The sequence below is a fragment of the Aphidius gifuensis genome, linkage group LG3 (assembly GCF_014905175.1).
Source record: "Aphidius gifuensis isolate YNYX2018 linkage group LG3, ASM1490517v1, whole genome shotgun sequence".
Lineage (NCBI taxonomy): Eukaryota > Metazoa > Arthropoda > Insecta > Hymenoptera > Braconidae > Aphidius > Aphidius gifuensis.
Window position 1 is genome coordinate 14795498 of NC_057790.1, and position 25033 is coordinate 14820530.

The following is a 25033-nucleotide window of genomic DNA, read 5'->3' on the forward strand; positions in this document are numbered from 1 at the left end:
TTGATGTAAAATATATATTTATTTATATATACTAAAATTTTATTTGAGAAAAACCAAGTGAGTCATTTTGATCATATAAAATTTAATAAATCCAGCCTCAAAATTACTGGATTGTAATTTCGACACACACTGGTTTGTTTCAACATATACTTCACAAAAAATTGTTACTAAGGTAACAAATGAAATCTGGACTCTATGAATTTCAAAGTATCGATAAGAAAAAAGATATAGCGTGAAAGAAAGTATGAGAACAAAAAAAAATTAAAATCTGGCTTTTAACGCAAAGATGTAAAATATATTTAATTCCCTGGTAGAAAAAATCTCTCTAGAATTCTCTCGAATTGAGACTTCTGGAGATATTTTTCCGGAATTTTTTCGGATTTTCTCTGGATGTTTTGGAAGTACTGAAGGAATTTTTTTCTAAAGTCAAGGACAGAAGAAAACTTCTATCGAAAAGTTGTTTAAAATAAAAAAAAAATAGTTTGAATTAAGAAAAATTCTGTTTGTATGGAGAAAGATAAAGTTCTTGTTTGAAACAATTTCGGGTGGTGCTTGCACCTGGAGATGTTGAAGATGTATATTTTATATGCTGAATACTAGGGGTGTGCGAATAGTCTTCGAATCGAATCGAATCGAATAGTACTATTCGATTCGAAAGTCGAATCGAATTATTCGAATTTTCGAATAGTCGAATAGCTACGAATAATTCGACTATTCGCCATTATACGAATATTCGAAAATTCGAATAATTCGAATAATGACGAATAGTCGAATAGTAACGAATAATTCGACTATTCGACTATTCGACTCTATGTTTTTAATTTTTCGAATAAAAATGATTTAATGCATTTAAAAATTGTTCCAAATGGAAGATAATAATTATTGTTAGAATATTGAACCCAAACATGAGATAATTTTTTTATTTATATTATTTTAATGAATTTATTAGGTATGTAAAAATTATTCATTGTAGCACAATCAAACTGGACTATATCAAAATTGCGTGCGGATCATGTGCGTTTTTTGTGCGGAATCCGCAATTTTGTATGTTTTTTTTTTCCTTTTTTAAAAAGTTGTGCTAGCTTTCACTGTAAGCTATAGCAAAACTTTTTTATTAATGATCTGATCTTGATGAAGTTAGGTTTAAAATTATGTGCGAATTATGTGGGATTTATGTGCGAATAAATAAATTTAAAAAAAAATTTTTTTTTAATTTTTAATAGCATTGTTAATAATTGGCAAATGAAAGCTAGCAGAACTTTTATATAATAATAAGATCTTAATGTAAGTAGGCCCAAAATTACGTGCCAATTATGTGTTATTTATGTGCGAATAAATAATTAGAAACATTTTTTTTTAATTGTTTATAACAACTTTTTTAATAATAATCCGATCTCGATGAAATTAAATTTCGTGTTATCTTCAAATAAGTAAACTTATAAATAATTCTTTACAATTATCTAGTGCAAATCCAATTTTTTGCAACTGAAACCTCAATAAGAGCTAAAACGACATGCAACAAATTATTTAAGAAATTCAGTCATTTTTATGATAAACTCATATACCTATATTTATTTTCTAGTGTTATAAATTGTTTTCAAAATATAATTTTTCTTATATACTCTTACAATAATTTAACATGAAGTATTACAGTTTTAAAATAATATTAAATATCTTATTGATACTATGTGCACAAAGAAGAATTTTTTTCATTTATTTTTTATTTCGGTGTTATTTTAGATATTTATAAGTTTACTTATTTGAACATAACACAAAATTTAATTTCATGAAAATAAGAATATTATTAAAAAAGTTAAACCTAGGTCTTTTCAATAATAACAAAATTGAATTTGTTATAAAAAATGAAAATAAAAAAATTTTTTATAATGATTTATTCGCACATGAATAACACATAATTCGCACGTAATTTTTGATATAGTCCAGTTTGATTGTGCTACAATGTATGTGCTAATTTTACATACCTAATAAATTCATTAAAATAATATAAATAAAAAAATTATCTCATGTTTGGGTTCAATATTCTAACAATAATTATTATCTTCCATTTGGAACAATTTTTAAATGCATTAAATCATTTTTATTCGAAAAATTAAAAACATAGAGTCGAATAGTCGAATAGTCGAATTATTCGTTACTATTCGACTATTCGTCATTATTCGAATTATTCGAATTTTCGAATATTCGTATAATGGCGAATAGTCGAATTATTCGTAGCTATTCGACTATTCGAAAATTCGAATAATTCGATTCGACTTTCCAATCGAATAATTCGATTCGTATTCGATACGAATTCCGCTTTTTTTTACTAATCTAGCTGAGAAGAGATATCTCCAAATAAGCGCAACATTTTTTTTTTTTTAAATACTCATAATCAATGATTTACACATTTTTTTTACGAGAATTTCATTTACTTTTTTAATTGCTAACTCGTTTTCTTTTTTTTTTTTTTTTGTATCGCACGTGTTTTATAATATCATTGTGGTTTTTATTTTTTAAATTATGAACTTGAAAAGCAAATAATGAATTTTTTGAGTATAAAAGACCAAAGAAGTACACTAAAATTATTACGTTGTACATCGAGATATAGAGTATAACTTTTTTTAAATTTTTTCTTCATGCATTTTTTGCAGAATAATTTTTTTTTTTTCTGTTTTTATCATCATCATCATATACATCAATTTTTTCGTAGTTATTTAGATTTTTTTATGACAACACAATAATGATTTTCAAATAAACAATGGCACACATCATGGCAGTTGCATCAATGTATTTTGATGAATATTTTATTATATTCTTAGCCACAACTCAACTTAATTTCTATATTATAATTTTTTTTAAATTATCTCTATCACATTCCATATTAATTTATGATTTGGAACACACATAATTTTTGTATATAATTATTTTTGCATTTGGAATTTTTGCAGTCTTTCGTGATGTGTCTTTTTTTTCTGTTATTTACTTACGCTTATAGAATTATTTTTATCGAATCATTTGTTTGAATATTATTTTATCTTCACAAGCAAATAAATTATCGAGGCATGAGTGTGTATACCATGTTGTTTTTAAAATTTTTACAATATTATAATTAAAATCAATTATCAGTCGAATGACGTTAATCATTCATTATATTCAAATAATATTATTAATTGATAAATAATTATTCATCCAATATATTTACATTCATTAACTACATTGCTATTACATTTCATTTTTAAATACGTTCATGTGAATAATATAATTTTAAATTTTACCAATCAATGACTCACGTAAAATTAATAGTCAATGTCTTACATACTTTCATTACGCGTATCCATAAATTATATGTATATTTTTTTTTCTTTCAACTGCCTCTTATTTATTATTATTTTATTAATTATTTATCAAGTTAATCAGAATGTTTTTATAATAAAAAATTACAGAAAATTTAATAAAACTCACACTCACATAGATTTGAAAACTATTTTTTTTTTTGCTCGTCTTTGTAATGTTATTATCATTAATAATTTTGTAATTTCTTTTTGTATTGCAATATTCACATAAAAAAATTTGGTAAATACTGAACAGTCGAGTCAAAAAATAATCATGTCAGCCTCTTTTACCAGGAGGTTTTTTTGTTTACTTAAATTCAAAATTTTTTTTTTTTTTTTCATTTAACATTAATAATAACAAATCAATTTGATGCTTCAACAACGTAATTAAAATAAAAAATAACTGGTTTTTTTCATTTTGAGTTATTTTTTAAATTTACATCAATAAAGTTCATGTATTAGACTTTCTATATAGTAATAAACAAGTTGATAATATTATCGTCTATAACAAAGTGCACTGAAATTCTGGCAATTTCAATAATCATAATAAAAAGAATTTTATTTTTTATAAATTATATTTGTATATTATGTTTCAACAAGTTAATTATTGTGATATATTATTTACGTTTGATATATTATTTTAAATTATTATTTTTTTTGCTCGTCAGAGTTATGTTTTTTTAGATAATATTTATTTTATATGAAGGAAAAAGTCCACTCTTTGTGGAAACAGTCATTTAGAATTAACAATTCGATTTTTAACGATAAATACTTATATAATAATTTATATTTATTCTTTATTATTTTTCTCATATTATTTTATCTCTATCTTAACATGATGATATATATATCGATTTGATATGGCGATAGCACGTTTCAAAACTCAATAATTTTTTATAATATATCTTTTCAACTCACATTAACATGATAATATTTTTTGCATTTATTATAAATTATTTTTAATCTGCAAATAACAATCAGTTTTGATTTAAAAATTTTCTTAATTAAAATAAATAATAGGTCATTTTTTTTTTTAACTATTATGAATTGTAAAAATTCATAGTAACTAATTGTTATATTATAAAAAATTTATTGATAATATTTTTTGTAAGATTTGTAGAAATAAGAAAGATGGAAAATTATTAATGACTGTTATGGGCAAATAAAAATAATTTACAATACATTTAATAACACAGTATTTTTTTTTTATTATTATAATACTTTGCATATTATTTTTTTTTCTTTTTGTTTTTTAATAAAGTACAATAAGAGTCAAAATTTGATAAAAGTCCGTTTGTTGCACAACGGTAGAATTTTAATTTCTTTAAAATTTTAATTCATTATAATTTTTTTTCTGAAGAAAAAGAATAAAGTTACTACTATCTACAGTCTCGTTTTTTAGTGGATAGACAAGCCAGATTTCGTTAACACTAATGAACAGTACAATAATTATATAGCATTACATATTTTGTTCTTTTATATATTTTTTCGTTTTGTGTTTATTTACAGAAAAAAAAACTAATAAATTAGTACCTTGACTAGTATAATAATTAGACTCCGATTCTAAAAATCAATGATATTAGATAAACCAATTCCAAATGTTATAAATTTTTTGTATTTATTTTTTAAAGTATAATCTAATTCCATCTGGCATTGTCCAACATGTTATTATAAATTATATTACTATAAATAATATTATATCTACAGTAAAAAAAAATGTAATAATATCCATAATAAATTGAGAAATAAATTATACCTATTATTCGAGAATTAGATAAAACATTAGATGCATATAAACAGTCATTATTGTCAATATAATAATCGAATACAATATTTGCTCATTTGTCAAACTTGAATAATACACACTCAGTATTATTTTCTTCATCGACCTTGTAATTTAAATTTATCGTAATTATTTTATTGTAAATAATAATAAATTCATTATCTATACAAATTAATTAATACTAACATATATATTGCTTATAATAAATGTTTTGTTTGTTTATTTATTTATTTTTTTTTTTAATTCTTGAAATATTTGGACCCTTGACAAGAATTCCAAATTAATTATAATAAAAATTACTCATTTATACTTTTATTTATTGATATATGTATTTTATTATTAAAATTAAATTTAACAAACAATTTTTAAAATTTTATTGATGAATTTAAATTAAAAATTTGTTTAATCTAAAATTAATACAGTTTTTATTATTTATTTATTTTTCGATTTGTTTTTCAACTGGTTATAGTGAATAACAACGAATATGGTCCAATAATATAATTATTTATTATGTCTATGATATTCTAGATTGAGTTATATGATTATTTAAATATGTATATGCTATTGTCATTAATTTCGATATTATTATGTGCGATTTAAACGAAATTAAAACGTTCATATTCATCAATTTGTTTTCATTGTGATTATTGCTTACCCATCTTGACTTGCGTATTTATTTTAATTAGGTCCAAATGGTTTTTATAAATTTCCGTAATTGTCACTAGGTTCAAGTGTACTAGTAAGAAGTGGTGGATTATCTGTACTTGATGAACTTGATTCACTTTCTTCTGATAATTCCATGTACTTTTTGTCCTAATAAAAATTCAAAAATCATATAATTTAATGAGTAAAAATAATTGTTAAGATAATTATAAAATAAAAAATATTATTTATACTTCATTTTTTAGTTGCTCGATAATTTTTTCCTTGTCTTTTCTAAGTTTTTCAGCTTGAATTGATTGTTTTTCAATACTAGGCAACTCAAGGAGTGCTAGATGAGCATCTTTCTCTGACAAAGTTGCTCTTAATGCTTCACGCCTGATGAAAAAAATGATGAATTATATTAATTCATTATTGATTGTGTTAATTAAATAATTAATTGCATAGATTGTTAGTTAATTTGAGTTCGTCACAACTCGTTGAAAAATGTTGTTTTACAATGGAAATGATTTCAACAAAACAAAAAACAAAAAATAATTAAATACTGTACTTTATTTGTTTTTATTTGATGAATATGATTAATTATTGTTTTATCAAGATGAAACTGCTTGTTAAATTAAAATGAATATCTAAGAAACTCTAAAAATGTTAAAAAATTTTGATTTTAGGATAAAAAAATTCATCAATAATTAGTATCAATTTTACTGTTTGAATAGAAAAAAATTAAATTTTATTAACTTTATTTGATGGAGTTCTTTGAGCTGTATCATTCGTTCTCTTGTCAAACAGTCTAGTTTTTTCTCATTGTCTGCTAATTTTTGCAACAAAGATTGGCAAGTATAACACTTGATAGCTGAAGCTGATTGCATTGATGTTATTCTCTGCTCCAATTCGTCAATCTAATAAATTTAAAATTAATTCAATAAAATAAATTTCTTATTGGTTTTAATTATTAATAACTTACTCGAGTTAGAGCATTTCTTTTTGTTTTTTCAATAGAACGTGATTTGTTTTGTTCTTGACTCGATATCTTGATACTTTCACGTAGTGCTTCAGTCAACTCGTTATTTTTTTCTTTTTCATTACCAAGTTCTATGACTAATTGATACTCTCTTTCTTCTTTTTCTTTAATCATATTAACCAATTCTTCAATGTGATCAAGATCTTCGAATCGTTCACTGAATGTATGCTCTAATGATTCAATTTCATTTTCAAGTTGTTGAATTTTTTCATCTCTTACTCGTATCTCTTCTTTCAGTACACCAATATCTTCAGCTTCATATTCTGTTAATTCATTTTGCATTTTTTCCATATTTTTAGTTAGAAAATTAATTTCAATTTGTAATTCATTTACTTGTTTTTCATGTTGCTGAATTTTGTTATTTTTATCTTTTATTGTGTAATTTAGTTCTTTTATTTTGTTATCATCATCGATAATTAATTCATCATCAAGAAAAGTCAGTGGCATTTTTTCATTTTGCAAAATATTTTTTTCGAAAATATCAATTTTATCTTGTATTTTTCACGATCCTTTCAAGACTCGCAACCATTTTTTCTAACTCTATTATTTTAGTTTTTTCAATTTTTACATCACTATTTTTTTCAATCCAATTTTCAAGCTCATGAATTCTTTGATCACCAACAATTATCTGAAGTTTAAGATTATAAAATTCTTTGATATCAGGATTTAAATTAAGAAAATCTTTAAAATCAGAAATTACATCTTTTAAATTTTCAATTTTATTTTGTTTATGATTAATAATTTCTTGTAATTTTATTATTTTATAATTATCTGAATCATTTTTTTCATAATTATTCAGTGAAGAATATTTTTTTTCAATGTTATAATTATTCATTTTTGTATTCTTGAATTTTAATTTATCATGACAAATTTTATCCTTTTCATTATCCGAAGCAAGATTCATTTTGCAATAACGCAAATGTCCGATATACAGATGGGTCAATAAAAAAATAAATAAATATAAATAAATAAAATAATAATCAAGATAATTTTAAATAATCAAGATAATTTTAAATAATATTTGGAATTTTAACATAATTTTCCTCATTTACATTAATTTTTAATTTCAAAATTTTTATGTGCATATTATTATTCAATTTAAGACATGCAAAAATCACACATTAATTATTAATTGTGGATAATAAGTTATTAATATTAGTTGGAAATACTGTATTTACTATGTGGATTTTTTTTATTGTTGCCATTTTTTATTTTTATATATACTTATTAATAGTAATAATAACAATAACAATAATAATTTTCTTTTTTATTTTAAAAGATTAATAATCAAAATGATTATTGTTTCAATTAAGTTGTTATTATTAATAATTGTTTATGAATATTTCTAAGTTTTTTTTTATCAAGTTTATAGATTAATGGTCGTAGTATTATCGATCATTAATAAATTATAAACAAATAATTTATATATCGAAAAAAAAACACACACAAAACTGCGTATTTATCAGTTCACATAAATGAGTTCATGCACGTTAATTGCAATTTTTAACTGATCAATTTTTGCAATAAACAAAAAAAAAAAAAACAAAACAAAACTGAGATGATTTCTCCAATGGTAAACGATTTTAGAAGAAGCTTTTCAAGAATCCAGCAGGGCCAGCCTTTTTTTATGAATATTAATTTATTAATTAAAAAGATTTTTTATTTTTTTTTGATGTCCAGGTTAGCGTGAAAAGAATAATATTAAAATTGCATATAATTATGTACTCATTGGATAGTTAGAAAATAAAAATATATGATAATTTTTCAAAATGAAATACTGACCTCTTGTTGTTGTGCAGTTGTTGCTTGTTTCAACTTGGCTTGTGCTGCTTTTAGTGCTCTAGAAAATTTATAAAAAATAATCATTATATAATAGTAGAAATAATTAAATATAAATTAAATAGTTTGTATTATTTTTTAAACTAAAAAAAATAAAACAACAACAACAACAACAACAACAACAACAACAACAACAATAACAACGTACTCTGAAAGATCTCGAATTTGTTTTTCCTTTGAATTTTGTTCTTCTTGTGTCATTTGTACAAGTTGAAGTAATCTTTCAGTTTCGGCAGAACTTCTACCTGCTTCATCTTTAGCTTTTTCCAATTCTTTTTCAGCAATTTCCAATGATTTTTGTACTTCTGCAAGTCGTTTATCTGGTGAACCACCACTCTGTTATAAAAAAAAAAAAAAAAAAAAAGTTTTGTTAATTACATAATAATTTCATTTGTGTATTAATTTATAGATTTTTAATTTTAATACTTTTCGTATTTGTTGTTCCATTTGATCAATTTTATCTTTTCTTTTTTTAAGTTCTTGATCAAGACTCTGTAACATTCTCTCTTTTTCTTCAGCTGCTCTAAATCTACCCTCTGCAATTCTTGCTCGTTCTTCTGTTTGTTTCCTTTGCTCTTCTAACTGACGTCTTTGATCATCAAGTTGTTTCCTTTCTTGATTATTATCGACGCCAGGTTTCCCTCCGCCAGCTTGAAGTCTCTTGTTCGCCTCGTGAAGATCCACCTGTATCATTCATTATCTCAAATTAATATTATTACAAATTTATAAAAAAATATTTTTCATTCCATTTTTACTACATAAAAATATTGAGTGCATTTTATAATAAAATTTTATTCAAAAATCAAGACAACATTATCATAATGCTCATATAAAATTAATATAAATTATTATTTTTTTATTTTTTTTCATAAAAATAATAGCCAAAAACATACAATAAAAACAAGTGTTATAATATAAAAGTAAAATAATAAAAAATAACAAAGAGCAAGTAGCCATGAGCAGTGCAATATATTGTTCCATGACTTTGATCATTGTTTAATTTGCATAAAAAAATAAAATAATTGTTAACAAATCTATAGCAATTTAAAAAAATAATAAAACGATGATGCATATTTGAACATGATGATACTACAAAATAATACAATGATGATTATAAAATAATATTTTGATAATAGACGTGTGCAATGAATGTATTGCAGTAAATGTCATTGATAAATATAAATAATAAATATTAATTCATTAACGTTGAAAAACGTGATATTGTAATTGATATTGCATTGCAAGAGTGTAATAAATGTTTTTTTTTTTTTTTTTTCAGTAGAGAAAATGGCAGGCCATGAGTGGATACAGTGAGACATAATAATATGTTGCAAGTTGATCAGTGCGACAAGATCAGACTTAAAAATTTTGCAGTCATTATCCAGACGTAATCGTCTAACCTGATTTTTCTCCAGTTCCTGACACAACATCTCGAGCTGAGCAGTCAAACGCTCACGTTCAACAGTAACTTGTTTAATTTCTTCACGAGCATTATCAAGTTCCTTTCGTAATTCAGCAACACCAGGACCAGCACCATTATTTTGTTGTTTTGATTGTTGTTGCATCTGTTGTTGTGCTTGCTGTAAATGTATCTGCATCTGTTGTATTTGTTGTTGTTGTGCATGTAATTGTCTTTCAGATGTTTGTATTCTTTTTTGTAAATCAGCTGCATTTTTTTCAGCATTATCAGCACGTTGTTTTTCCGTTTCTACAAGTTTTTTCCATTGTTCAATTTGTGTTTCATTTGTTGCACCTGCAGCAGCATTTGCAAGTTGTTTTTGTAATTCTTGTATACGTTTATCTGATTGTTCAGCATGTTGTTTTTCTTTATTATGAGCTTGAGTAAGTGTTTGTACTTGTTGTGTAAGTCTTTCAACTTCACGATATTGTGCATCAAGTGTTTCTTTTGTTGCACGATCATTGACTGATGATGATGACTGATTTTGTAATAATTGTTGTAAACGTGATATTTCTTTACGTTGTCTATCAACTTCTGTTTCACTTGAATTAAGTTCTTGCTCAAAGTTCATTAACATATCCTGTGATTTTTCTAATTGTAATACCAATTGATCTCTTTCTACTTGTAATTGTTTATTTTCAATTTCAAGTTTTTCACGTAATTTTTCAATTTTTTCAGAATGTTTTTCACGATTTTCAAGTATTGCAGCAACTTTATCACGTTCACGAATAATTAATTGTAAATCATGTTGTAATTTTGCCATTTCTTCATTTCCATGATTTTGTTGAATTTGTTGCATTCTTCTGAGTTCTTGTCTTAAATTTTCTTTTTCTTCTCGCATCATTGATAATTCATTGATAACTCTTTCATATTCTTTTTTTGCATTATCAGCCGCTTCTTGATGTTTTTGCATAATTAATTGTGATTTTTCAAGTTCTTTAGCAAGTCTACCTGCTTCAAGTTCAACTTGATCTCTGGCAACAATTGCTTTATCTAAACTTGCTCGTAATCTTTCAACTTCAATACTAGCACTTTCTGATCTTGTTTTACCTTCCGTTTGCATTAATCTTTCAAGTCTAACAATTTCAACTCTTAATTTTTCATTATCAGCCTCAAGTGCATCAGCTTTGGCTTTAATTTTATCATGTTTATCACGTATTTTTTCAGCTTCAATTTTAGTATTTTCAATATCTGTTTTCATTTTTTTATGATTATTATTAGCTTTACTTGCTTCTTCACGTGCTAAATCAGCTTGCAATTGTGCCTCATGTAATTTAGCCTCAAGCTCTGAACATGTTGTTTGCATACGTTTAAGATCAGCCTCACGTATTTCAAGTCTTTCTCTATATTTATCAAGATCCTGCTGTAGCCTATTGCCCTCACTCTGCCATTTTTCCTGCTCGAATTGATATTTACCTCTGGTACTCATTGCTTGCTCCAAATCAGCACGACGTCTTGATGAATCCTGTTCAGCTTTTCTTGCACGTTCAAGTTCAACAAGTGCCTTGTCCAAACGATCACTTAATCTTTCAATTTCCAATTTAGCTTTTTCACATTCTTCTTTTTGACGTTCTTGATTTTCTTGATATTTACCAAATCTTGATGCATATCTTTCACATTCTTCATGTGAACTTTCAGCTTCTGAACGTAATCTTTCAGCTTCAGCTTGTGCTTTACGTAATTCTGATTGTAGTCTATCATGTTTTTCATACATTTTTTCAATTTCCATTTACGCCACGTTTATTTAATTAACACGTGCTTGTGATTTTTCACTTACGATCATTTTGTAATCTACGTAATTCCATTTGTGATTTATCATATCTTTCACGTATCATTTCAAGATCAACTGATAAACGATCCAAATCTTCTTTTGATTTTTCCTCATTTTCTTTAGTACGACTAAGTTGAAGTGCTGCACGATCATACATTTCTTGTACACGTGCTAGCTCTTCTTGGGCTTTACGTGCCTCTTCACGACTTTTATTTAATAAATGTAAATTTTTTCCTGATTCAAGCTCAAGACGATCTTTCTCGGCTTCAGTAACTTCAATGCGATTTTGTAGACGATAAACTTCACTCTGTAATCTTTAATGAGAATAATATTTAATATATATTATTGGTATTCAATAGTTTTGCTTGTTATGTTGCTAACACTTACCTGTCATATTTACCAGCTTGTTTTTCAAATTCTTTACTTGAAATATCACGATCCTCAATTGCTTTGTTCAATGAATACTGAGCTTTTTCGAATTTTTCTTTGAGCATTTCAATTTCTGTTATTGCATCATCACGCTCCATCTGAATAATCAAACCATTTTATTTATATATTTCAAATTAAATTAAAGTAACATTATTATTTATTATTAATAAACTTACACTTATTTTTTGGTGCGAATTGTGCGTTTTTTCCCATCTTTCCTTGACAAGTTCTAATTCAGAGAGAGCGTTTTCTTTGTCTCTTTGAAGTTTTGTAACTTCTTCTTGATAATTATCACGTTCTTTTTGTAATCTTTGAATAATTATCTATTGAAAAAAAAAAAACAAAAAAACAACAAAAAAAATGATTAAATAATCAAGTAAAAGAAAAAAAAATTTATATGAATTATTTGATTCACTTGTGTTTTTTCATATTTATCTTGGAAACGATCAGCCTCAAGTTGAATTGCATCTTTTTCTTTTTGCATTCTTGCACCTTGTCCCAAAGCTTTATCCAACTGACTCTGTACGTTTTCAAAGTCATAGTTTTGTTTTTCTTTTTCCATTTGCATCTATTATTTTTTTCAATCGAAAAATAAAATTTATATTATCATCATAACTTCAATAAAATATTTAACAATAGTAATTATAAAGTAATATAATAATACTTACTCGACGAACTTCAGTTTGTGATTTGTCAAAACGTTCTTGAAGTTTATCAACTTCACTTTGTGCTTTATCAAGCATATTTTGCAATCTTTCTTGTTGAAGTTGTGCTTTACCAAGTGTTGCTTGTGTACGTTCCAATTCTTCTTGTGCTTTTTCAAGCTCACCAACAGCTTTGTCACGTTCAGAATGAAGTCTAGCAACTGTTGCCTGTGCTCTATCATACTCATCACGAAGACTCTCCTGTTCACCTTGGGCATTTTCCAGTCTAGCTTTTAGTCGATAAACCTCACCCTGACTCTTTTCAACCTGTCACGTAACATATAATAACAATATTCATAACATTGCTTGTTGTTTTCTTTTTTTTTTTTTTTTTTCTAATAATGATGATAATGATGATGATAATGATAATTTAAAATAACTAAGTTCTTAAATAAATGATAAAAAGAAACACACAGTCTCAGTTTCACAATGAAACTACGTAGTCAAATCATCACACATATTTTGTTTTTTAACTGTTGTATTATTAAAAAAAAAATATAATTTTTATTGTTGATTTGAAATAAAATATTGATTATCACAATTATCATCGAAACATAATGAAAAAAAAATGAATATTTTTACCTTTTCTTGGAGAGCAGCTGCTTCAGCTTTAGCTCTCTCATTGTCAGCTTGTGTAACTCGGAGTTCAGCTTGAGCACGACGTAATTCTTGTGCTGTTTTTTCAGCACGATCTTGAATTCTATCAATTTCTGGTGATGATTCATATTTATGTGAAGTTCTTGTAAATGTTGTTGATGGTGTTGATGATTTTTCAATATCGTGTCGCAATCTTTCATTTTCAAGCTCAAGACGTGAAAGACGTTGTTTAGCTGCTTCCCAATCAGCACCAGATCTACCAACTTCAGATGCAGCTTTGTCTAATTCTGCTTTACTTTTACCCAATTCAGATTGTGAACTTTCTAATTTTGTTTCTAATCTATCTTTTTCAGTTTGAGCACGTTCAAGTCTAGCACCAAGTTTTTCAACCTTAAACAAAATAAAAAATAAAAATATTTATATTAAAAAAAAAAATATATAAATATGAAGAGTGTCAAAAGCACAATAGATTTTTCTTGATAACTATTTTTTTATATAAAAAAAATCGAATAAACATACTTCAGATTCAAGTGCATGTATTTTCATTTTATATTCAGCAAGCTCACGTTCATGCAATTCTCTTTCTTCTTGTTTTTCTTGCTCAGCACGGTCTCGTTGTTCACGAAGTTGTGCCATTTGCTTTTCTTTATCACCAATTGCTTCTTCTAAACTAGTAACAGCACCCTCACTGCTGCAATGATGTGCTTGCATTGCTATTAATCTCGCACGTGCCATATCCACTTGATTATCCTTTTCTTTCAATAAATCCTCAAGATTTTCAATCTAGTTAAAACGAAATTATTCAGTGTTAGTATAAATTTTTTTCAAATATTACATTGTTCCAATTATTCCAGTTGTTAATTAACAAAGTAATTTAGATCATTATTACAGGGATATATTACAAATAAAAATACATTTATTAATTATCAAAATATACAAAGATGAATGGACAACTAACATTTTTTATGTACTTACTTTTCTTATCACGTTTTCTCAATTTTCACGTCGTAACTTTTTTATTTTATTTTTTTAACAACACCAATTTACACATACAAATAATAACGAATACATTCTACGTGTATGTTGTACTGGGATTGGACACTTTGAACATAAAATAAAAATAAAAAATAGTACTTTGAAAACATCAAAGTATAGAAGAATAAAAACAATATAATTTCAAATTATTACATCTATAAAATAGAAAATACTTGATAATAAAAAAATAAATAAAAACTCAAGAAAATTTGAACGTTTAACATTACATATAAGAAATAAAAATGTAAAATCAATTTTCTAATGAATTTTCAAGTTTCAATTCAACTAGAAAATTGGCTTATTTTTTATTTTATTTAATTAATCATAATTATTTTAAAAATACAATTAAATTTTGTTCAAACTTTCTTACATTAACATAATATACACAAGAACATATTTTCATACAAATTACATTGATCAAGTATTGATTTATATAACAGAAGACGTTGAAATGTTTACTCATTTACTCATCCATTCATGTACAATAAATAATTACAAACAACAATAAATGATAATTTAAAAAATAATAATTGGTGTAAAAAAGTGAGGATCAGTGTAATGATGTGAAATATTGATAATATTATCATTTGAACTTACTTTACGTTGAAGAACACTAATTTTTCGATCCTTAATTTCCATATGATCTTTGAGTTCTGTAAATTCATTATTCATTCGATTTCTTTCTTGCTGTGCTTGCAACATTCCTTGGGTTTTCTTTTCAATTAAACGATTCTTTTCATCAAGTCGTAGTCGCATTTCTTCAACCTATTTAACATAATAATAATAATAATAATAATAATAATAATAATAATAATAATAATAATAATAATAATAATAATAATAATAATAATAATAATAATAATAATAATAATAATAATAATAATAATAATAATAATAATAATAATAATAATAATAATAATAATAATAATAATAATAATAATAATAATAATAATAATAATAATAATAATAATAATAATAATAATAATAATAATAATAATAATAATAATAATAATAATAATATAAATATAATAATAATAATAATAATAATAATAATAATAATAATAATAATATAATAATATATATAATAATAATAATAATAATAATAATATATATATATATATATATATAATATAATATAATATATATATAATAATAATAATAATAATAATAATAATAATAATAATAATAATAATAATAATAATAATAATAATAATAATAATAATAATAATAATAATAATAATAATAATAATAATAATAATAATAATAATAATAATAGGACAAAAGTAAATAAATAAATAAAATTTACAATGAATTATTATTATCTTACATCAGCTTGCAGCATATTGTAATGTTCTTCTTTGGCGCAAAGTGACTCTTTAAGAACAGCAATGTGTCTTTGATAATCCTGATGCTGTTCTTCAAGTGTTTTCATTTTGGCTGACATTCCAAGTATCTCTTGGTCCCTGCGTTGTACTTCAGTTCTAAGTTCATCCAACTGTGAAAATATTTGTCGATTTGACCAAATAATCAATAAGTATTATTATTTTTTAGATAATTAACCATATTTTTTTCTTTTTTTATTTACATTGTGTTATGTTATTTTTTACTCTTTATTTTTTTCATCATTTTATTTGTCACATTATCATTATTATTCATTCATCTTGTAATTCATAATGATAAAAATAATACCTTGATCTTCTGACTGATAACATTAATAATAATCAGTATTACATGCAAAAAAGACTTTTTGAAAAATGTATATATATATATATTATATAAATTTGTTTAAATGTAAAATGTTGTTATGTTTTTAAAAAATCTTTTTTTTTGGTTATTAGTGAACCACTCGATTGAGCCACCATTCAGCGTGAATTGTCTGTTAATAAAGTCTACATTATTTGCATACTGGCAATTGAGTTCGTAGTGAATATCAAATACATTTATGTTTATTTATCTCACTATAGTGTGAGGTAAGTAAACTTATTATTTGATATTTAAAAACGAAAAGCAGTTTAATTTATAAACTAAGCTCTATATCTAAACTTTTTTTATCTTCAAGAATTGGCTGTTTATTTTTTATATTATTATTATAAAATTATAATAATATTGTTATATAATATATCATCTGACTTTTTGTGTAAAAATTAAAACAACCAATTCTTGTGTATTTTTTTAATGATGATAATGACAACGTGTGATGAATCATGAACGTGACAAAGTTAATATTGCATTGAATACAATTTTTTTATATTTTTTTTTATTCATGAAAAAGGATGCAATGGAAAGGGTTTTAAAAATTACTAATAAACACTGCGAATTCCTAAATGATTATAAATTTTTTTTTTAAAATTTCGTTAATCTACCATTTATATTTTGAGTCAATAGTTTTTTTTTTTTTTTTGTTTAATTTAAAAAAGAAAATTGAAGTAATTATGATGATGAATTTAAATACACAATCATTGATAAAGCATCGATTGATTATGGGATCAAATAGTTTGATGTCAAAATGCAAAATGATTATGATGTTTTGTAATTTTTTTTTGTTTTTGAATATATTTATATATGAATAAACAAGTAATGATAACTCAGTGATTACTACGATCAGAAAACATCAATGCTGATTTAATTGAACTTACTTATTTTTGGTTCTTTAATAATAATTTGGTTGAGAGGGAAATTTATAAGATTTTTTTTTTAATTTAACTTTTTTTTTTTTTTGTTATAATTACGATAGTCCAGATTGTTTGGAAGTGGGATGTCTCGTTTAAGTAAACGCAGTGATTGATATTGAGGATTGGGTGCTTGGAGAGCTTGGATGTGCTTCTCGTTCAACGGATGAATTCATATCCTTACCTCCTCAGTAAGCTAAAATATTTTTATTTCATAATTTTAAAACCTTTCTTTATCAACTCAGCCAACTCGATAATCCATTTAATCTCGTTTATTTTTATCTACAATATTTTATATTATTTTTTTAAATACAATTATGAAAATAAAAACTTTTATATTTATTTTTATCTTTCTTTGTAAGAAAAACGAGAATCAATAGAAATCGAGGGCATTTGTTGGCTTCAATGTCTTAACAATAAACCTTAAACTTATTATAAATAAATAATATTATTGTTTTAATAATTATTAAAACTTTAACTTGCATAATTTTTATGTATTTTTATTTATTTAAAGATAAAATAATAATACTGATAATCACGTTGAAAATATTTTTATCTATATTTAAATAAATAAAAAATTTGATAATACAGTGATATGAGTGCAAAGATAGACTATGATAGTATATGTATTTTATATATGAACAGTTTTGTAAAAATATTTAATGTTTATTCTCCAAGGCCCGGTTGCACCAAGCTCAGGTCAAAGGATTTGTTCATGTTAAATAAAACCGGTACTTAATTTTTACGATGTACTTACAACAATTTTACCCTAAGGAATTTTATCAGTTTTTATTTATACACGGTTAAAAAAAAAACTGTTAAATTTTCAACATCTTTAAATGTTAAACTGAAAATTTTTACATCAATTTTTTTGTGCACAAAAATAAATGTTGAAATAAAAATTCAAATAAGAAAAAATGTCGTTTAAAAATCAATAGATAACGAAAGCTTGACATTTTATTTTAAATATTGATTAGTCAACATTTTTCAAGTATTTTTTTGACTGTCTGTATTTAGCTAATGGCATTTGTCAATAAAAATATGTTAATATGGTTAATTAAAATAATAAACCATCATAAATAAAATTAGAAAATGATTAACATAATAAAATTTTTGTCATAAATTTACCAGGCATATATAAAGTTATTAATAATAACGTATTATACACTACCAAATAAATTTATATGTTGAGCAAAAATTAAAATAAATACCCTGTAGTTTATTAGTGTGAGGGTATTTTACCCGACGGTGGTGCAATCGAGCCTTGATCTATCATGCGATTAAAAAAAAAAAAAATTATATAATATGCCTTTCATGTGGTATATATGTATTCAAACGAAAGTGGCTAGCCATCATTCAATTTTAAGGATAATTGAATTTTATCACGATGAAATATTTTGATCCACTTTTTACCAAATTTTGTTATAGAAAAAAAAAAAAAAATACACAATAATAAAAAATTAAATTATAAATTTTTTTATTTAAAATAAATTTATAAGTTTAATTGAAATTTCATAAGCATAATTTTTAAATAGGAAAAGAGAGTTCGAAATAGATATTATTAATTATTTTTCACGAAAGCATTTGAAACTTGCTGTACGCGCACATGCATCATGCTTTTATTTATTTATTTTTATATATAATGTTAAATATTATTTATAACATCATTATATTAAATTGTCAGATTTTGACATGTTTTTTTTTTTTACGTAATAATGATTGAAAAAAAAACGAACATGTATTCAATATATGTTTAAAAAAATAAATGAATCATCTGATACATGTCGATGAGTTGAAAAATAAAAATATACTTTTTTTTTTAGTTGATTGTAGGGATAAGTATGTGATAAACACCTTCAACAAGATGACTCATGGTTGAAACTTGGTAGAAAAAAAAAAAAAATAATAATGTGAAAATAAAATAAACTAATTAATAACACTTAATAAATAAATGAATGAAGAAAAAATATTATAAAACAAAATAATTATGTGTATAATTAATTATTATAAAAATTTTTCGCATTTCAATTTTTTAAACTATATTATTACCTAATGCTAATGAAAGGTCGCGTGCTCGTATGAACGATATAATGATAATTTTTAGTGATTCAGAAAAGCAAGATCATAATTTAATAATGATAAATTTGATGAATTGGTTATAAATTTATAATAAAATTTATAAATTATACTATTGCTCTATAATGAGAATAATGATTGAGTGCATTCAATTTGCAATTAATGATTTTCAGTAACAATAATTGTGATAATTTAATAGCAATGATGCAACGAATGGTTCAAAATAATATTTATTCTACCGATAGATGATTGAACTTTTAGGATAGGATTTATTATAATTTTTTTTTTTTTTTAATATTTCTACTAAAAATTTAAGAAACTCACCAATTTTTTTGATCAATCATTATCTTTTCTTTTTTTTTTTTTTTTTTTGTTGACATAAATATATATAACTTTATTTTTGTAATTTTTTAAAATTTATTTATTTAATTTCTCTCACAATTTTGACAATTTTATATATTTTTATTTTTATCAGTATATTACAGTGAATTTGAAAAGATATTATTTAAATCACTGGAAATATTTTTTTTTTTGTTTTTTTTTTATATTCTCATAAAATTATATGGATAAATTTTATCTATTAAATTTATATTTTTTTATATTTATTTATCTATACGCATTCCTCGAAAATAAAGTTTATTTTTTTTTTTTTATGGTTTTTCAATCTATCGACTTTTGCATACTTGAAATATTAATTATTTTGTGAATCAGTCTCGTTATCTAATTTGTGTTTTTTTATTTTTTTAAATTTAGCGGTTTTTTTTTTTCATCGCGGTTTTTCTATTGTAGGCAATTTTTGAAAATACTATTTAATATGTAAAAATATCATTCCGAAATTTTTCAATTTTACTCAAACTATTACAATTTGTTTTTTTTTTTTCTCAAATATATATTTTATATATAGGTACATATTTTCTATACATAAATAGTTTTATAATTGTCTTTATTTTTTATTTATTGACTTCCCGAAAAAAATCTACTTTCTGTACATTTAACATTTTTTAAATATCTTAATGGATCAACAATTTCTAAGGCCTAAAATTCAATTCGATATTTTTTTTTTTTTTCATTTGTTTATTTGTCTAATAGATTTTCTTTTTATATTTTTAGATTTTTTCTAATAAGGTACGTTAATAATTATGATTAACTATCCTACACAGCCAAACGACTTTCTTTTTATTTTTTTATAATATTTGATCTTTTTAAACTCTGTTATTCTGAATCACTACATTTTTTTTATCATAAATAAAAAAAAAACCTTTGAAGTTTTTTTAAATTCTTACGAATCAATTATTTTGAGTATTTATTTATTATTAATGATGTAATCTAAAAATTAAATTTGAATAATAATTCATAATATATATGTTATATCAAATAAAAAAACTTAATTAAAAAGAAAAAATTATAAAAAATAGTATATAAAAAACAATAAAAAAAAAAAACCAGAGTAATAAAATTATTATTATTATGGTAATACGAAGGTAAAATAACTGAAGGTAAAAAAATTGGAATAAATATCTTGTTTGAGGTACAATATTAAAATTTTTTTTTACAAATATTAATGATAAAAAATATTGAGAATGTATTGAACACGGATGGTTTGTAATCAGTTTCCTGCATACCGCTCTCAGAATATAATAATAAAAAAAGAAATAAAAAAATTCATGGAAAATACCACGATACTGCAGCATGTTTACTTTAGCTTGTATGGTTATCGACTTATCGAAATTTAACTCGATCACTAGGATAAAAATATAATTATAACAATGATATTGTTAAGTGTTCAGTCATTACAGTTTAAGGCTGTATCTCACACCGCAAATACAAGAAATAAAAAAATAAAGAAAATGTTTAATTGTTGATATGTTTTTAAGCCTATCCAAGTATTTGAAATTAAAATAAAGATTTTTTTTCTATTATTTTGAGTAGTTAAAATATACTAAAATAAAAATAAATTTGTTAGTTACTTTGATTATTAAAAAATAGACACGATAAAGTCATCGAAAGTCGTTAAACATAATTAAACCATTAAGCAATTTCTATTCAACAGTGTAAGTATATTGATTGAATATTCTTATCAGCACAATCATCAAAACTAGACTGTAAGATACAACCTTAATGCGACTAATGCTTGAATTTCTCTGGAAAAATTATTTATCTAGAATTTTCCGAATTTTCTCTATATTATTACGTCTGTTTGCGAAATTACTTAAATTTTATTTTGGATTTTCTCGGAAGAGATCAGTTCCAGAGAAATGCTGAGTTATATTTTCAACTAATATTTCAAAGTTAATGAAAATATATTATATAAATTTATCAACGAGAATAATACATACTTTTTGGATAGTAAATACCATTTGATATGTACCCGATAAATAAAATTTCATAATATACACAAAATTTTTTTAGAGTCTTTAAACTAGGATTAACCCAAAAATTTCATTTGATAAATTTTTTTAAAAAATATCTTATTATTTTTCATTTCTAAATTTTATTAACTGAAATATTATTTTATCAAGAGATCCTGTAGAGTCTCCCATCATATTATTTTTTCTATTTACTCATTTTTTTTTTAAACGGAAGTACGATTGTGTGCTGTCTAAAAATAACGCACAACGTACTGATGTATGTTTATTTATACTTAAAAGTTTTAAAGATATTATGTTTGGTGTTTTTTTTTTTTTTTTGTTTCAATTTTTCAATGTTGACAGTATATACTTTTTGCCTTTTTATATCAATTTTTTTTATTTAAATGCATGGAATAATTGTTATTAGTATATATACTGTTTGCTTGGGATGGAAAGACAACGTATTATATATTCTATAAATTTTTATCCATGTATATTCGTTGGATTTAATTATCATAAAATAATAATAATATTAATAATAAATAATAATACCAAAAAATAACATTAATACCAATAATAATAGTTAGAGTGGAAGTGTGTCCAGAGATCTAGGTTGAGTCGTTCTTTTCGATGCGGACGTTGTTGATGAAGAAACTTACTTGTCGTTTAAAGTTGAGATCATGCTTGTTGAAATTATGAGCATGAAGAGCCAATGCACCAGCGGCGGCCGGCTCAATTTGCTTCAGATGTTGTTGTATTGTTTGTTGTTGTTGTTGTTGTTGTTGTTGTTGATGATACAAATGATATGGCTGTTGTGAATGATGATGATGAGATGTTGTTTGATGTCTGTCAGTATATGGATTGACTACACCTGTTGATAAACCAGACGATGAAGTATTGAAACATGATGATGTACCAGTTGTTGTTGATGTTGTTGTTGTACCTGTCGAACTCGTAAGTAGCGGATTTGTTAATGTATTTGTAATTGTATGAGTTGTCATGGCTGTGGCCGGTCCACGTGTTAATACAGATGATTGTAGACTTTCAAGAGCTGTTGGAAGTGATAATGAATGTACCCTGTTTATACTAGTTTCAATAACTGAGGAAGACGATGTAACACCTGGTCCTGGTGTTATATTACCACTTGGTACTGATTTAAGTAATTGATCACGTAATCTACCACCACAATCACGTATTCGTTGCAATTCAGCTTCAAGTAAATCAACTTCTTTTTGTAGGGTTTGTATACGAGCATCTTTTGTTTCAAGTATTGCTGTTAGTGTTGTACTACCCGGCACACCACCAGGCACTGCAACACTTCCACCAAGATGAGTTGCTGTATTACAAGATGATGTATAATATGGACCAGTACTGCTACTTCTACCAACGCTTATTCCAGTACATCCAGCTACTGGCGCACCAGATGATGCTGTTGTTGCATATGCAAGCTCCAACTGGGTCTGGAGACTCTTCAACGACTCGTTCGTTGCTTTGAGCTCCTTATAACAAGCAATAGCAGACGTTACTCGCGCTTGCTTTTTTTAATATTATCATTAATATTCAACAGCATTTTTAGATCTATTTTTTTTTTTTGTTTTTTGGGTGTAGTTTGGTGAAAGTGATGATTGTGTTTATAGCAATATTGTTTGGGTGATTTTAAATAATCATTACGAGATTGGATAATATTTTATTTTCATATACATTATTTAATTTACAAAAAAAAATTTTATTATACTATTCATTTTATGATTTAATTTTATTTTTCATTTACAAATCCAGTCTTGGTAATGATTTTTTAATAACACCTCTTGTTGATGAACCACACACAAAATTTTTTTTATTTAATTTTTCTATATAATCTCGTAGAAGTGTGTCATGGTTGACGAAAGAATAGCGACGGTCCCGTCGAGCTTTCAAATTATTTTTAATTATAAATCCACTTGTTTAATATCCATATTAATCAGCTTTCACAACAATTATCTTCTCGTGATTTGATTCAATTTCAAGTATTTTTTTTTTTTGCAACTTTTTATCATGTTTATTATTCAATTAATTATTGATATCACTGGCACGCCACTGGTAATCAGTTGACTCTTCCAGCATTATTTCGACTTTTTTTTTTTTTTTTTGAATAATAAATTTTGAAATGAACTCCTCTTGGTTGATTGATATTGACGCCGGGCGACGCCGCAGTTCTTTCGCCCACCGCGACGTACGGCCGACATTTTGTCCATTGTTGCAATCAGCGGAGTTTTTGTTATTTATTTAATTAAAATATATTTCGTTACATATTATAAATTTCACTAAAATTATTTCTTTTAAAAAATTTTGAAAAACATAATAATGATGCTGCTGTCGCAATATAAAATTATAATTGCCAGCGATCAGAGCATTTTTGTTTTTTTTTAATTCAACAATTCCTCTGATAGTTATGTTCACTATGGACAAAGATCTGACTCTACGAGAATTTTTCAAGATGCACAATTATATCGAATAAGTTAAGACAAATTTTAATAATTATTATTATAAATTTTATGTCTAATCGATTATTATGCATTTTGATATAAATTAATATCAATATAATAAATTTTTATTTTATTTTTTTTGTGTGATAATTGTTTAGCAAGATAAAGAGTGATTTAAATAATAATTAAAATGAGAGATAATTTGAAAATAAATATGAACAAAAACAGAAATAATGTGTGAGTATTTACTATTTTGTTGTTATGATTAGTTACCGGTTTATTTTTTAAATATATTTTTCAATTGTATAGTATTTCGAACAGTAAATCATTTATATAGAATAAATAAAATATTGACAAATAAGTTTTTAAGAACGGAAATAGTGTATATACATCCAGTGATAAAATAAGTATAATAATCCAGCGTAAATAAGTATAGATAAATAGTGCCAAGGAATGAAAGATGTATGTCATTTGACTTGTTTTTATAAATATATGTGAACATATAAAAGGCGCTCTCAATACAAAAAAAATTATTATTATTGAATGTTAATAACAAAAAAAAATCATGCCGTGATTCATAAAAAGGCCATCCATAAATTATGTAAAGGCTTTTGGAAGGAAGAGAGAATAGAGATCCAGCAAATCTCTATCTAAGCAACTTGAAATAGAGCAAGAGAAAAGGGGTGACAAGGGGCATGAGGATTCTTACGTAATGACTAGTGTTTCTTTTTTCTATATTCATTTTTTGCAGAAAACCTTGACGAAGAAAATTCTCCGATGTTTTCTTCATTTTCTTCACGATTTTTTTTGAATTTTCTCTAAAATCGACTCAATTTAGAGAAATT

The 25033-nt window shown here is 24.3% G+C and overlaps 2 protein-coding genes across 2 annotated transcripts in view; both read right to left on the reverse strand.

The window, feature by feature from the left end:
- Window positions 1-3944: 3944 nt before the first annotated feature.
- Window positions 3945-7315, reverse strand: LOC122852034 (ELKS/Rab6-interacting/CAST family member 1-like). Its single transcript, XM_044151589.1, has 4 exons — window positions 6740-7315; window positions 6514-6674; window positions 6012-6153; window positions 3945-5928 (listed from the first exon to the last, which is right to left on the reverse strand). Exons 1-4 carry the CDS (start codon window positions 7241-7243, stop codon window positions 5815-5817), a joined length of 921 nt encoding a protein of 306 aa, XP_044007524.1. The 5' UTR covers window positions 7244-7315; the 3' UTR covers window positions 3945-5814.
- Window positions 7316-7495: 180 nt separating this feature from the next.
- The window catches only part of LOC122852033 (trichohyalin-like), a 30784-nt gene continuing 13246 nt past the window's right edge, over window positions 7496-25033 (reverse strand). Inside the window, 15 exon segments of the mRNA XM_044151588.1 lie at window positions 7496-8415; window positions 8579-8636; window positions 8784-8971; window positions 9062-9319; window positions 10036-11866; window positions 11868-12179; window positions 12253-12392; window positions 12471-12617; window positions 12710-12862; window positions 12963-13265; window positions 13581-13985; window positions 14115-14378; window positions 15228-15395; window positions 15958-16125; window positions 22383-23222. Of these exon segments, the coding sequence (XP_044007523.1) occupies window positions 8380-8415; window positions 8579-8636; window positions 8784-8971; window positions 9062-9319; window positions 10036-11866; window positions 11868-12179; window positions 12253-12392; window positions 12471-12617; window positions 12710-12862; window positions 12963-13265; window positions 13581-13985; window positions 14115-14378; window positions 15228-15395; window positions 15958-16125; window positions 22383-23222 (5271 nt within the window). The 3' untranslated portion in view covers window positions 7496-8379.

Excerpts from the sequence above, each read along its gene's own strand:
- LOC122852034 (XM_044151589.1), bottom strand. The coding sequence starts at position 7,243 with ATGCCACTGACTTTTCTTGATGATGAATTAATTATCGATGATGATAAC. Across the intron at positions 6,675-6,739 it reads AAAGAAATGCTCTAACTCGA|ATTGACGAATTGGAGCAGAG; the intron begins GTAAGTTATTAA and ends TAAATTTATTAG. Across the intron at positions 6,154-6,513 it reads AAAGAACTCCATCAAATAAA|GCGTGAAGCATTAAGAGCAA; the intron begins GTTAATAAAATT and ends TTTTTTCATCAG.